The sequence below is a fragment of the Mycteria americana genome, chromosome 4 (assembly GCF_035582795.1).
Source record: "Mycteria americana isolate JAX WOST 10 ecotype Jacksonville Zoo and Gardens chromosome 4, USCA_MyAme_1.0, whole genome shotgun sequence".
Taxonomy (NCBI): Eukaryota; Metazoa; Chordata; class Aves; order Ciconiiformes; family Ciconiidae; genus Mycteria; species Mycteria americana.
Genome location: NC_134368.1, coordinates 85384068 through 85399571, shown reverse-complemented (window position 1 = coordinate 85399571; position 15504 = coordinate 85384068). Strand labels below are relative to the sequence as shown.

General features: G+C 38.6%; 1 protein-coding gene across 3 annotated transcripts in view; it reads right to left on the bottom strand.

Moving 5' to 3' along the window:
* Positions 1 to 189: 189 nt before the first annotated feature.
* Positions 190 to 15504, bottom strand: part of TRPC3 (transient receptor potential cation channel subfamily C member 3) — a 47125-nt gene continuing 31810 nt past the window's right edge. The window contains exons 5-13 of one of the 3 annotated variants that reach the window (XM_075501142.1): positions 15080 to 15296; positions 13102 to 13335; positions 11477 to 11741; positions 9261 to 9456; positions 7243 to 7452; positions 4899 to 4982; positions 3783 to 3858; positions 2429 to 2554; positions 190 to 1166 (exon numbers count right to left, since the gene is read on the bottom strand). In XM_075501142.1, the coding sequence (XP_075357257.1) occupies positions 1024 to 1166; positions 2429 to 2554; positions 3783 to 3858; positions 4899 to 4982; positions 7243 to 7452; positions 9261 to 9456; positions 11477 to 11741; positions 13102 to 13335; positions 15080 to 15296 (1551 nt within the window). In that variant the 3' untranslated portion in view covers positions 190 to 1023. The remainder of the gene's footprint in view (positions 1167 to 2428; positions 2555 to 3782; positions 3859 to 4898; positions 4983 to 7242; positions 7453 to 9260; positions 9457 to 11476; positions 11742 to 13101; positions 13336 to 15079; positions 15297 to 15504) is intronic. The other 2 variants (XM_075501143.1, XM_075501144.1) reach the window with 2 other exon arrangements.

Genomic DNA, 15504 nt, shown 5'->3' with positions numbered 1-15504 from the left:
GCCCGGCTGCTCCCCCCGGCCCCACCCGCGGGCGGCGGGCGGGCCCAGCAGCTCCGGTGCCGCGGCCCGGCGCAGGCACTCGGAAACGGTGTGGCGGGGCACGGCTCTGCCCGAAAAAGGCAGCGAGCCCGGGCCTAGCGGAGGGGGGCCGGTCTGTCGGGGACCGGGTCCCACGGGGGAATCCCGACTGTGGCGGCAAACTAGCGGGACGAGATGGCGTATCAGTAAAGTAGGAATATTTTATTTAACAATGAAGCATCGGAGGCATTATTTAGAACAGTGTAACAAAATACCAGCCCTGCACAGAGTCTGAATTTTAAAAAACCATTTCTACTGCATAAAGAGTAGCTTTGGAGCGAGTTCGTGTTACCTTCCAAAGCTGTTTTTTAAAAAAAATTCTGGTCCTTTCTCTTGAAAGTAAATATGCTGAATTAAGAAAGGGTAGTTGTGGGTACGTGTATATACATACATGTTAAACAGCGCTACTACAATTACATTCACACTTACCTGATTTTCATTGATTCCTTGTAATCATACCATGCGTTCTCGGCTTATATGCATTACTAGCATCACTAATAAAGAACAAAGATTTCAAGTAATCCTCCACTGATCTCTAGTTGATTTATGGTATTATGAAAAATCCTATTCGTACCCAGTTGCTGCAAGGAACAGAGTACTACGCTGTATCTGTTACTTTAATTTTTTTCTTGCAAATTTAGTGCAAAGAATTCTCAATATGTATTCATAAACCTGTTGAAATATCAGCAATTCATACCATTATACCTTTTTAATGCATAAATGCAAAAAAAAATTGGATAGTTCTTGCTTTTAGACAGTTAAAATGAAGAGAGCGATCTTTTTGTGGTGAGTTAATAAAATTTCCTAAGACTAAATTCCAGAGAAGCTGTACATAAAGTTATTTAGTGCTAAAAATCTACAATACATTTTTCAAGTATAAGATACTGAAATATTATTGCCAATAAATAGTTGTGCTGTAGTCAAAGCCATGGTTCCTTTGTTGAATCATTCACATCTCAACATATTAGGATTTAGTTTCTCACTGAGTTTATGTATCAAAATTGCTAACTCTTCTGTTGCTTGGGACTTATCCTCCAAAAGTTCATAGCGAAGACTGGAGATGTCCTGTTTGATTTCCTTTAATTCACCTGTATTAATCATTAAAATAAATACTTGTTAGCAAAGTTTAACATTCGCTCAGTACTGTTCTGTCAAGTCACAGCAGTGCGTATTTCAGGTTATTATCTCAAAACGTTTACAAGAGCAGGTACAGGGGTGGGGCAGGAGGCTTTACCTCTTCTTCATTCTCAAAGAAATGCAAGTGTGTCTCCACCCCTAAATAGCACCAAAGGTATTTTAACAGTCCATTGAACTCTAATGTTGTGCTCCACGTGTATACAGAATGTCAAAGATTCAAAAAGCGCTTTACACAGGTTAATGAATTAATCACAGCAACACTGCTGAACAGCTGGTAAATATTAGTACCCCCTTTTAGAGAGAAAAGGCAAAGAGATTTTTTCTGAAGTAATGTGCCAAGATCACACAGGAAAAGTGGAGCAGAGCTGGCAATAAAACTCACAGCTTCTGAGTCTCTCTCCTCTTCCTTACCAATATCCTTTGAATTAGAAAAAGTCAACCAATTTAAAATTGTTACAATTTGACACAAGTACAAAAAATGCATTTAAAAGAAAACACTTGTCAAGGCTAGGCTCATAACAAGCAACAGCATGTTTGCCATTATAGGATATTCAGTTCAAGAGCAGAAGCTTAAAATATTCAAATACTATTCTTCCAGCAAGTGTGAGGTATGTGAATTCTTACATAGTAGCCACCGCAGGAAATTATTTGTCACGTATGAAATAAAGACTACAAAAGAATACCTAAAGTCTCTAGTGATGCAAAACAGGGAAAAATCCCTAGACCTATGCTTAAAATAGCTGCAGTACATAAGAATGCAGACATTTCCTATTTAGAATATAGCAGACTTCAAAAATTGTATCTTCAAAGGCTGGATCTATACTTTGGGTACCGATGAGATGGGCATGACACAAAGAGCACTACAAAGAGCACTAACTTTGCTATGCAGCTGAAGACTGAGGTTCAGGGGTTAGCTGACTTGCTCAAAGTGGACTTTACTCTACAAAAATTGGTGATAAAGCAAGAACCGTGATGTCCATGAACCACGAAACACATATATGCCAACACCAAACAGGCATCAGGGAACTGGAAAGACTTGTACGTCCCTGGTGCTGCCGGTGAGAGAACAAGTCTTTTCATCAATCAGTAGGTAGATTATTTCCCCCAGCACAGAGCAGGAACAGGAGGAAAGCAATGGGAATTCAGGAGAAGGGCACAAGAGGCACTCTGAGAGGAAGACACTTTTAGGAGCTTCTCTGCTTTTGCCACTCACGAGCCCAGCTCTGTACAGCCACGTAGGATGGGGAAGAGTCAGGGTAACAGTCAATGCACAATGCTGTCTTCTGAAGGCACAGAGTGGGATTTAATTTGTATCTTCTTTTCTGCTCCCTGCTTCTCTCTGCAGAGTTACAGGTAAGCAGAGAGTAACTAACAAGCAAAATAAAAGCTATGCTGCCTTAGCTGAGAGAGCAGCCCACTCAGGCCCCTCACATCATGTATGCACGCAGCTGCCTGATGCTTCCATGCCAGTAAAAGCTGTTCTGATCCCAAGTTGTTCATCGCTGCACACCAGCTGGAGAGCACAAGGCTGCGAGCAGAGTGGCTTGGGTAAGCGTTCCCAGTGTGCCGAAACCAACTAAACTAGCCCAGACCAGAACTACTTATGCTAAGCAAGTATGTTCTTCTAGTGGCCATCAGACAGATTTCTTACTGGCTGAACCATGACGGTTATAACCTCCAGCCTATGGGGAACAAAACTGTGCTGGGGTGTTACATTTCCAAGAGCAGAGCCAGACCTGGAAGGGACATCATTCTATTGCCTGATAATCTTTTAGCTAGAGTGCAGAGTAAATATGCCCCATGTTGCACACACCCCTATTATTTTGTTTGGGGACCGGCCCAGAGCTCAAGAGTTTCTTTTTTGGCCTGTAGGCCTGTGTTTCATTCCTGGAAGTCTGGAGGAAAGAGGACAGCATTCATCTTGGTCTCATCCCAATGGGGAGTTGGGGTGTGTGCCTGGAGCACGCACCCCTCACTGCTACCAGGGAAGTTCCGCACTGTCAACAGACACCCAGCTCAGATCCATCGTTTCTCAAAAGATCTCCAGTCGCACACTAAAATAGTGGTTACCATTGTTGTTTTTCTCACCATGCAGCTAACTCCATGCAGCTTTGTTTAATGATGTGCAACTTCACAGATGAATATTCCGCACAGCTTTATGAAGGAAGGTAATGCAAGTAGTTCATGGTGTAAAGTGGTAAATTGTGCGTTCAGTTGAATGAAACAGAGAGAAAGATGTCCTGCAGCTCTAACCAGGACTCTGAAAGCGTGAATACAGTTAGTGACTCCCTCACAAATTTCTCTGTAGCTATGCATCATGTCTGTGCTCTTGTTCTCCACCTGTAAAATGGGGCCCATAATATTTCTCAGTTCTACTTCTTTGGTCCTACTTGTCCATTTTTGTTGTCACAGGCATACTTCCACTACTATCTATCTGAGTCCAGTAATTTGAAGTAGAAATAAACCCTCTTTTTACCTGAAACCTCCATGTAGCACTGTAATACCGATTCCTAATACAACATGACAAAAATTGTCTCTGAATATTGCAAATGCAGTCTCTTTCTTACCTTCATTTACTTCATCATTTTCTTTGTCCACTTGTGCTTTCAGAACGTAACGTTTTATCAGTCTTTTCATTATTTGCTGTCAGATTAAAACAGTTATATAATCAGGTGAGCATATATAATTAAACACTATTCACTTTTCTTTCTTAACTACCTCCCTCACATCTGTATAAGTGAAAGAATGAACAGCCCCAGATCAAGCAGTTGCCTCATATGGGCTTTTTTGGTGGCATGCTGAGATTCATCATTACAGTAAACCACCTTCCTCATCCAGTTACCTCTTATTTACAGAGCACCACAACTTTTTGTAGGGAATAGGACAACAGGAAAGTATCTCTAAACACACCTAATTTAGGCTTTAAGTAGCTTCAGAATAGGTCTACTCTTTGTTAGACTCGGTTCACATGTGAAAGGATGTGTAATAGTAAGAGATAAATATTTACCTTTTAAAGAGAAAGAAAAGTTGAGATTTTACAGTATGACAGTGCAATGTCAGGTGTAAGGATTCATTAAGATTATATCTGTATTTTTATACCGTAACTGCCAGGGTTCCTTGCATGTACTAATATTCTTGTACTGTGTTACCATACTTAATCTAATGTAGCTCATCTAACAGAATTTGCCCAGGTGGATTACGTATCTTCAACATTTTCACTAGGGGAACAAGAGCTCCTATTTACTCTTTTATTTCTGAGCTGGAAAGAAGACAGGAAGGTAATATCTGACAGACTCCTCTTACCAGAAAGGAGCATTCCCAGCTGCAGGAATGTTGAATGTCACATCTCAGATTATGAGAAGAAAGGAAAGGAAAGTAATGCTAACCTAGCCAGCTCAACGCTTTCACATCCCTTCCCCAGAAATCAGTTTCAGATGTTTGCTTCTCACAGTTTCCAAACTGGGACGTCAAAGGAAAATCTAAGTTTTGTATGGGATAGTTTTTAAATGCTTCAAATAATGGGGCTTGAACAAAACCTGTCTTTTTTCCAGTAGCATTCTGGAGTTTGATTTCTACAGGAGGTTTTCTTTATCTGGTGAAGGCAAAATGAGCTTGAAATAAAATTCTGCTAGTACCTGCACACAGTTCTATTACTGAAAACAGTGACCACTGTATGTACTTACCTGATAGCGTGTCGGCTGACTGAGAATGCTGTTAAAACTGTGCGATTCAAAAACTCTGGAGTTCGACTGAGTGAAAAGGTTTAACTAGGAAGAAATAAGACAAAATTAAAATACATTATGGAATTCACACTTAGAATTCAGCTCAATTTTTTTTTTCTTGGAGACATCTTGGGGATGTCTCCGTAGTCACTATATCAGAATATTATTTCCAGAAAAATGGAGATTGCCTTGACTTATTTGTTGGTTTTAGTCTTTTTTAAACAGTGATTATTTTAGCCATCCTGTTCACAGCACAGCTTCAAAGCAAATGTGCTTGCACAGCTGAGGAAATAATATGACTTGGAGGCAGGGATGAGTGGCCAGAGCAAGGAAAGACTCTCTAAACTGGCTTTAACAAAGAGCTGTTGGGGATCTGCACTCTTAAGCATACTTTTAACTACAAATACATGCTCCAGACCATTTCTGCTTGGTTTGAAGTGTTTTTCCAAAGCACCATTTTCAGGAATAGTAACACATTTAGGTAAATGGTCATTTTTCAATTATTTGAGGATCACAAAGCCACCAGATCCCAAATAATTTAAGATTTTTGTAGGAGTGGGCTAGAAACAGAAGGGAAAAAAGCCACCTTGGACAAGATTGCTTTGTGACCAATGCAGAAGGTTTGCTACTACCAAATCAGGGACCTAACTCTTCTCTCAGATACACTGGCAAGGCTGAAGTAAAAAGACGTGTATCCATAGAAGAAGGTTCAACCTCCTCATCCGCATCTGTCATTAATTTTCTGTGTGGCCAATTAAAAGTCGCTGAATCAATGATAGCTGACCTCGCTGGTGGGGTAGGGGAGCAAACTGAAGTCAGTCTGCATCTATATAGTAAGTTTGATGCTTTCTGTAACTGTTGTGGGTTTTGTACCTATACTGCACAGTTAAGCTGGGCCACAAGTAGGCTATTTTCACCTACTCCAGGTTGCCCACCTTCTTGTGGGCAATGAGACATCAGCTCAGCCACCATTTTTAGTAGGGAGTGGGACAGCATTTATCTTTGTACAGTGTAATACATAGTGTGCCAGTCCAGCCTGACACAGAGGAGGCTGTGGGCTCCCTTTCCCAGAGAAAAATAATTTGGTTTGTAGTTCAAGAAAACTAGCTCCACCTGACCTGTCTCAGCAGTGACTCAGACTCTTTAATTCTTTAGTGACTTCCGTGCTAAGTATGATAGTAAGTACTGCTGTAGGATATGGAAGCACTACTGAATGTTTTGTTATAAAAGTATATCTTAGGGTGTTAAGTTTTCTTTGTTTTGTTTTGTTTTTTAAACACATCTTCTGTACAGTGACTGGAGAGAACTAATGAAGTTCAGGCACTCGGAGCACTGGAGAGCAAAAAATGAGCAGTTAGTACCAAAAAAGTGCTTCTAGCTAAACTGATTTCAACTGACATTTTTATAAACTTGTATCTACTTTCACTGCCTACAAAAAACTGGGAAAATATTTTCTTTACTGAAGATTTGGTACCACCAACAGCTCAGAAGTCTTAGGCTCCAGAGAGATCTTTCAGAAAGGATGACTAGACTTGACATTTCTGATAATTTACCGTAAAACAAATAAAAATTGTTTTCAAGGTATTGCTTTCAGTCTTTGTAATACACAGGGCCTTGAGCCTAACTTATAAAAAAAGCCACATGTATCCTCTTTAACTCATCTGTGCTCCAGTTTGCCATCAGCAAAACAAGGGGAATTGTTATCTAATTCTCACAAGGGCATTGTGACACTGCATTCCATTAATATTTGTAAAGAACATTTAGATCCCAAATTTAGAATGTCATGGAAGTGCTGAAGATTATTACTACCAATCCCCCCTCTTTCCTGTTGTTTTCCGTTGAGAATGTAGCTTTTCACAGTAGGAAATGAATATCATACTGACCACACTTTAGCCTTTTCCTGTCCTAGTGAAAGGAAAAGTTTCTCTCCTTATTCACACCCCCCCCCCCTTTTTTTTTTTTACCCTGAACTAAAATTCTTTCTAATGGAGGCTGAAAGCATCTTTATTTGATATTCAGGTCATTCCTTGTGGGAATTATTTGCGTCTTTGAATGCTCAGTTATTTTTGTTTTAACTGTGTTTTTCCAGTCATTGGACCTTGTTGTCCTAAGAAAATTTACAGCTCTTTTTTGGTTTTATGCAGTATGTTTACGGAGTCTGAAATACAGATCTATGAATATAAACGCTTGACTAATTACCATACTATCATCAGAAGCACAGATTATACCCTAAAACTTAAAGAAAAGCAGAATGGTGGAATGGACACACAATTCTTCACTGCAATGAAAAGATTTCAGTACCTACCCTAGATTTGGAATTGCCCATTCCCATTTCAATGTCCTTCTGTAGCCGTCTCCTCCTGCACTTAGAAAAGTTAATGATCCTCATGATGAAATAGAAAAAAGATTTGGGGCTCGGTACAAGACTGAACGGTGGAGGTAATGTTTTTCCATCATCAAAATACGATAACCAAAGTTTAGAACGAGCGAACTTCCATTCTACATCACTGTCATCCTGTGTTAAGACATAAAAACAAGTATGTGCTTTGTTTTTATGAAATGCAAAACCTCTTCCAAACGAAAATTCTTTTAAATATCTACCCTCTCTGTTTTTACATAAAATGTTATTTGCTTGCTAGTAAGACTCTCAGTAGTTCTGCAAAAATGCAACCACTTTATCAAGTCTATTTTAACTAAATTTCAGTTGTCTCTTTATGGCAACATCTCATTGACAATACTTAGTTAAAGCATGTGAACCATTTAAACAAGTGTTGTTTTTGCAGTGAGTGAAAGCCAACATATATTAAAGTGGAACTTTTTTGGTTTTTTTAAAGTCTTGTTTTTCTCATTGAAGTGGTCACATGAATTTGGTACTCACACAAGTGATGAAGCATTAGCTTCAGGGCAGACATGGTTTAAAATGGTAGTACTCACAGCTTTTTACATAACCATGAAAAGTAGCTCTGATTTATAATGGAGTACAGAAAATACAAAACTTTGTTGTCATGAAAAAATTGTGTTAAAAACTGACAAACTGATTTTGTCCTAATACATTCTTACTGCAGTATTCCAAGGCTGGACTTGGTTTACTCCAAAGGTGAAAAGTTTGTTTTCAAACTTTTGTTACAACTAGTTTTCTCCCGCTGCATTCCCTGACATTTCCCAGAAGTCACTGAAAATACTGGAAATTACATATCCATTTGTATGCTATGTCTTAGATAATTTTTTTTTTCCTGCTAGTGTGGGTGTGCGCCCACGTCTATGTGAATGTAGTACTCTTTGAATAATAACAGAACTCATGGTCTGGAAAACTGGCACTATAAATATACTTTTACTTTCATTCCAGCAACTTGGGATTTATTTTTAAAACCCAAGTATCTTCTCTACTTTAAATTTTCTGAATTTTTTATTGGAGTTGGATGCTAAATAATTAATTATCTTTAAAAACGAAGATACTTTGTCATCATAATGAAATTCAAATAAAATATGTCTCTTTTAATAAGCAATGCATCCAATAACTTTGTGTGAAATTCAAGTATTCACGCAACTGAGCCATTTGGCAGATTTGGAGAAATACTGCTACTGTGTTTTCAGGGCATATGGCAAAGCTCAGTAAACTAGAATCAAGTTTTAATATTGTACCTAAAGTGGAAAGCAGCACATATTACAAACAAAGCATGTAAGTATTGCGAAGTGTGACTCAGTCACAACAATATTTGAAGATAAGCACCTGTATCATACTCCACGTACAGAGGCATATAAATTCAATAAAGTATGTCCATGTATCACTGCTGGGCATAAGTGTCTAACACCTGCACATTTAGCTAAAAAGTTTGAGGATTGGAACTAAAAACCAGATTTCCATTAAAGAACACATCAAAATACATTTAATCCGTACCATAATGATCCGTCAAAGATTGAAGTGCACTACATTAAGGAAACATGCAATAAGCATCCTAAGGAAACTGGGAATGAACCACCCATGTCTAAACTGTTACACCCAGTAACTTTGTCTTCTACTTCACAGCAGTCTTCATTTAAACATTACTTTAGATTTTAAGATTTCTGGATGGATGACATCTCCTTAGATGCGCATATGTGGCACAAGATGAACTACTTGTTCAGATCCTGTACAGTTCTGCAGCTTGGCTGGGTTGTTAGATAAAGTCAGTCCTAGGAACGTGGTGGTTTTTGTGATCTCCTTTACTCAGGTAATCTCTTCACTATACTTTTACATATCAAGATGCACTCATTAAAATAATTCCTAGTAATTCTGCCCTTTTTCAACATAACAAAAGAGAACAACTCGAGAACGGAGCCTACCTCAATTTCTTGATATGAACTGTTAATCATAGCAATCAGCATGTTGAGCAGAACTACCACCATCGTTACATTGTATATGCCATAAAGAACATAACCAATGTTCTCTATGAACTTATGATCATATTTGAGGACAACAGAGGTTACTTCAGACAAGCCAAATATTGACCAAAATAAGGTCTTGAAACTTTCTTCCACTCTGCAGGAAAAAAAGAGGAAGGCATCATTACTAACTACACAAATAAATATATAAGTGGTGCTTACAGTAAGTGATAAACAATCTCAACTAATTTGTCTGTGAACCAGGTTTGTAGAGCACTGATCAAAACAACAAACATGCAAGAAAATATTTTTCACAATATGTTCCATTTCTCTACAGTGCTCCACCTATCCATCATAGATAATATAGTTGTAATAATATGCAAAACAACAGTCCAGGAATTAGAAAGGTATTATATTTCCAGGTTTTGAGATGAAGCATATTCTCATCTCATTAGTTTCCAGCCTAGCTCTGCAGGGGGCAGACCTTCCCTGTCCTAATAAAGCTAAACATGGGGCTGATGGGAAGGAAACTGCTGCACTCCTTTCAAGAGCTTCTGATTAAACCTTCCGTTAGGAAGGGTGCACTCAGAACTGGGTAGCAGCAGGTTCAGCAACAAAACTGACAAACCAAACAGATTTCATGGCATTTATTCAAGACTTGTTGAAATCAGTAGGAGCCAGGCACTCCAACAAGAGGCAGGCACCTAGATACCCTTAAGGCTCTGGGTCCAGGACCCAGTGCCTCTATGCTCTTGTCTCCATCCCATGGTCAGGGCGATTCCTGAGGAACTGAGCTGCCAAGGGCTCTCGGACAGCTGCCAGACAGCTCTTCGAGCCTGCAGGGCCTTTGAGAGTGGATCCTCTTCAAGCTCTCTCCTCCTTATGCTGCCATTCCTCTTTCCACTCAGGAAGCATTGCTACAGATTGACTTGTCATGCAGTCAGGACACAGCTCACTGCAAAGCTCTATCCTGCCTCGCTGAGAGGTGGGCTAATGAATGCAAGCTCAGAGATCTTGATACTCAATAAAAATTTTGATGTGCCTTCCAATGTACCCTACAGAATTTACTGGAAATTACTTCTTTCTCTGTGTTGCCAAAAAGTGAACCAGACAGCTGTATTTTAATAACTGAAATATGCCAGTACACATATCTTGAATTACTCGTTTTAACACTGATAAATGATTTTTAAATACAAATAATATATGAATGGATGTATAGTCTAGTAAAATAACACCTGTTTAAGCAATGAATATTAATAAGCATTCCAATAGTATGCATACTAGACACCTGATATCAAATACTGTAACAAAAGTATCATTATATTTTATTATTTATCTAAAGAAAAGACAACAAGTAAGAATAAGTGCAAAAATCAGGCTCAAATTAAGAAGTAATTCAATCAACTATATGAAAATATGGCAGTTTTTACAGAAGTCATGTCTCCTGTAGAAAGATGGGAGAAAAGAAAAAATTCTGAATTTCACCATCCTGTGGAATGACTTCTGGTTTGTAACGTCCTAAATATTTATCACTTCCAGAATCATCTTGTTTCAGGAAGTAAAAAAACCAAGCAAACAAAAAAAACTTTGGAGATGACAGCAATCTCACTGCATGAAGAGAGACTTAGAACTACCATTCTTCTGTACTCATGTGACTCATAATAAGCAGTTATGTAGATTGTAAACCTGGGTCCAAAAGAGTCCAATGCAGTTTATAGATTTGTTTTAGTATTGGTCTAAGAGAGCAACATGCCATCTACAGAATCACTATCTCTGTTTCTTGACAAATTAAAATTATTTGGAGGCCTATTATTGACATCTAGCTAAATCCCTCTGTGTATCAATTTCCCAGTTGCTTTGGGAAAATGTCATTCAGAAGAAATCAGTAATATTTTCTTGTAATTGGTTGTCCACAAGTCTGTGTGATTAACAAAATATACAGGCAGAATTATTTTAGACTGCAATGAAAGCTTCCATTATACCAAGTAGGAAAGAATAGATCTCTTGTATTCAGCTTTCTCAGGTTCTGAGATACCCGATTTCTCACCGACTTCAACTGTCTTCAGTTTTATTTTAATGCTAGGAGACAGCATACAATCTCTCGCAGACTTTGTTACCTTAGTGAAAAGCTAAAAGGTTCATATCGGCTTTTTACTTAAACATAACTTCATACTTACGTTGTAAAGGCTGGGTTTAGTTTAGCTCCAAGGTAGTAGGAATACAGTATGAACATTCCAATCATAAATGCAAGAAATACCATAATAAAAAGGACCATAAACTTGAAGATGTCCTTAACAGTCCTTCCAAGTGAAATCTGCAAGGGCCCAAAACTCTCATTTGCAGGCAGGATATATGCAATCCGAGAAAAGCTAAGAACGACAGCAATTGCATAAAGGCCTTCCGATATTATCTGAGGATCAGATGGGAGCCATTTATCTCTAGCTGGAAGATATGAAATATAGGGGTAAATGTAAGGAGTTACTCATTTATCACAATGTTTAAAAATAAATCTTGATAGGATTTTCCATGAACATGTCTGAATCTAGTTGAGACAAATATTTGGGGAGTCTAGTAGTTGCTACTCTATTCCTTTTTCCTTTAAGTCACAAATGATGAATGTAAGTTACATTACCTTTTGCTAGAAGAAAAACTATACTTGAAGGAACATGACATTTTCTTCTACAGTTTGCATTTTAACCTAAACTACATAACAATAAATAATTCCTTATTGCTTTTCTCAACACGACTGTATTATTAGCTATCTTAATAAGCACTATGCTAAAGCTAGAAATTTATTCATATTTTGTGTTTTATTGATGGGAAGTTAACAGTGTTGGTTGATGAACAATTTCATTTCTTAATTGCACCAAGCTTTCTCCATTGTTACAAGTTCAGGATATAACCTAGTTCCTATTGAAATCATGAAGAATTTTGCCATTTACCTCAACGTAAGTAGGACTGTGGGGGTTTGGGGTTTGTTTTGGTTGTTTGTTTGGTTTTGGTTTGGTTTTTGTTTGGGAGGGGGGGTTGTTTGTTTGTTTGTTTGTTTTACACAATATGCATAGAAACAACTGAGTTATATATAAATTCATAAATTGTTTATTACGTGAATTAATACACCATCTTAGCCAAATACCACTGAATTAAAGTGTTTCATATCAAAATACCATGTGTTTCTAAATGCGTATTTACACATGTAAAAATTCACATTGATTATATAGCAATTAACGTAAATAACAAAACCAAGTCTGCTATTATAATATATTGAAGTTCATAAAGTATATGCTGAAATACACTGTCACCAAGTACAGCCTTTGCTGGTGTTGCGAATAGAGATTCATCACACCTTTAATTACAATTTCTGCACTGCAATAACTGTTTAGTACTTTTATCCTATTTGAGCAGATCTTTACTGGGTCCAGCATCCTTCCTTTATCACAAAACTTTATCTGTTGTGTATTAAGTCAAGAATAAAATATAGCTTGCAACTATTTAAAATCAAGAGGGTCAAATTTAGCTCTAGGATAAAGAGTTACAACAAATTTATCGACAGCTACATTTGAACTGATTTTGTCCTTATGCCTATTTTTAGGTATTAATATATTGGCAAACTTATTTGTCAAATTAGCATCATAACAACTATTGTTTAAATAGCATAGAAACAAAAATATTGAGGCAGAAATGGTTAGACAATGCTATGAACACAAACACATGCAAATATTCATTTTAAGGCTTTGAAATGCTTGTGCATTCTACCAGTTTTTCTATGTTCAGATCTGTGGTGCCGAAAAGTTAAACTCACCGTAAGTAAAATATTCTATTTCTGGAGGAAGTGTGACCTCAGAGAGGTCATTCTCCTCAATGTAGTTGTCCACATATTGTTGTGCTTTTGTGGCCTGCAGGAATGCCAGAAGCCTCGCTGTGAAAGCAGCGATGAAAATGGACAGCATCCCAAAATCCAGAACATTCCATAACTGCAAAATATATTCCCTGGGTCCTTCCAGCCACAGCTCTTTGCATTCTGACCACATCATACCTGCAACAAGAAATGAAAAAAACATAGCAGTGTTGGCCAAATTCTTCTCATTTAAACTCCCTGCATTCTCCCATTTCATGGAGAATGAAACCAGGAGGTACCAGTGGAGCAAAAATTCACTTATTTGCAGTGTCACAGCATCATCATACACCTTGAGTAAGGCTCTCTTGGTTTCAACAGGGTTGATCAAATGGCAAGGTATTAATCGATATGCGGGGATAAAGCTCAGACATCTCCACATAGGGTAGTGTAGAGCCACAACTTTGCAGTGAAAGTATTATGGACTAACAACATAAGTGTGCTGTACTTCTAAAGAAGGAAAGATGTTAAATGTGGAACTCCTCTCATTTCCGTATCATTTACATCCATAAAACACTTCTGAATCAGAAGAATTAATTTTTACAGAGGAGCACAACTACCCAACTACACAGATGACCAAATATAAAGGGCACAGTTATACTACCGGTTCTCCACTTTACAGAATAAGATGCTTTTCAGCATAGAACATGGAATTTGGCTATGTGTAATTCAGTTTTCTTACGCAAGCTTCTCCTCAGAAATTCATTTACATAGAATTAATCCAGATCACGTCCTCATCATAACCTAGAGATGTAGCTGTTGGAAATCAAGACTGTTTCTTACTTCAAAAAAGTTTCTTAGGGAAACAAACAAACAAACAAACAACAAAACCACAACCCCAGAACTGTTTTTTCTTGTTTTCCTGGCTGTGTAATTCAGAGGGGTACTGCTGCCATCCCAACCATACGCACAGCAGCCACGCGCTGGACTGGCTTGAGGCTGGTTGTGTCTTGAGTGCCCAAGAAATTCCTCACAGTGACTGAGTCCTAAATACCACCAAAATCTCAGTCCTTGCCTTCTGTCAAATAAAGCAGCTGCTCCCCATAAGTATATGCTGGGACTACCAAAAGGCAGCATACAAGGGATATACATCTCCCTACTCTAACATAGTTTAAGATAAAGCAGTGCTTAAATCAGGAGACACAGGGGATTCAGAAGGCAGAGCGAGGCACCTTCACATACCAGCCAGCCACAGTAACACTTCCTTTCTCTTCCACAGCCTGTAAAAGTTGAGAATGCTACATTATCATGTGGCTAACTGACATTTTGCTACGTAAAGCACCTGACTTGGAGGAAATGCTAGAAGATAGCGTTTTCTGCCATACAGAGTTTCAAACAGGCTGACAGCTGATCAGATTTTGTGAAAAAACCTGACTAATGAGAAGTGACTCATTAGCCCCTTGACACTGGTAGAAACTGTGATTTCCCCAAACGCTATGTAGGCAGCAATGCCACATAAACACTGATGTGCTAGCACATGAACACCGAGCAGTAGGAACTCCTGACCTTCTGGCACGTACAGCAGCATAGGCTTCCTTATCAGGAAGGCTTTCTATTTATCAGAAGGTTTTCTATTTAAGAAAACCACTTCAGTAAAGTATAATTTCTGTGGTGTTCTCTTCAGCAAACCCGTGCTCCTGTTACAAATGCCAGAATTACCAAACAGTGCGGCAAATCAGCAAAGTTTTACCCCATGCTGCAAGAGGGGGCAGCCCAGAGATGCTCTGATGTTCTCACCAGTTCTAATGCACAGTTATCTGCCCTGAGAATTTATCCTAACTGCGAGCTGCAGCAAAGGTTTGGGACCTGGGCTTCTCTCCTTTCTTTTAGGATTTATATCTGCAGGAAAACCATTGACATAAAGATGAAGGGGCTATATACCTACCAAGTACCCATACCATGATCAGCATTTCTGTCCAGGTGAACTGGGTAGTCTTCACCCTAAAGATCTGCTTAGGGTAATCAGTAACAGTGACATTCGGTAGCGTTGTTATACCTTCAAATCTGTCTGAAGCATTGAACACCAGCAGGCCTAGGAAGATAATGAAGGATGCTGCATGTGCCACAAATTTCATAAATGGGCTTCGAAGAATTCTTCCAAGCTGCAAAGGCAGAATGAAAGCAGTCACTCAGTTTTCTCAAAGAAACAAACTCTTTCATCAGGCATTCCAGAAGCATAAATGGGCACTCAGAGCTCAGGACAGTCTGATACCTCATTTTTAAAGGATACTCTTCCAAGTGCACTGAACTGTGATGCTTTACCGTTTCAGACAAAAGTCTCCCAAAGGCAGCCTCATGGAGTATGTTGTC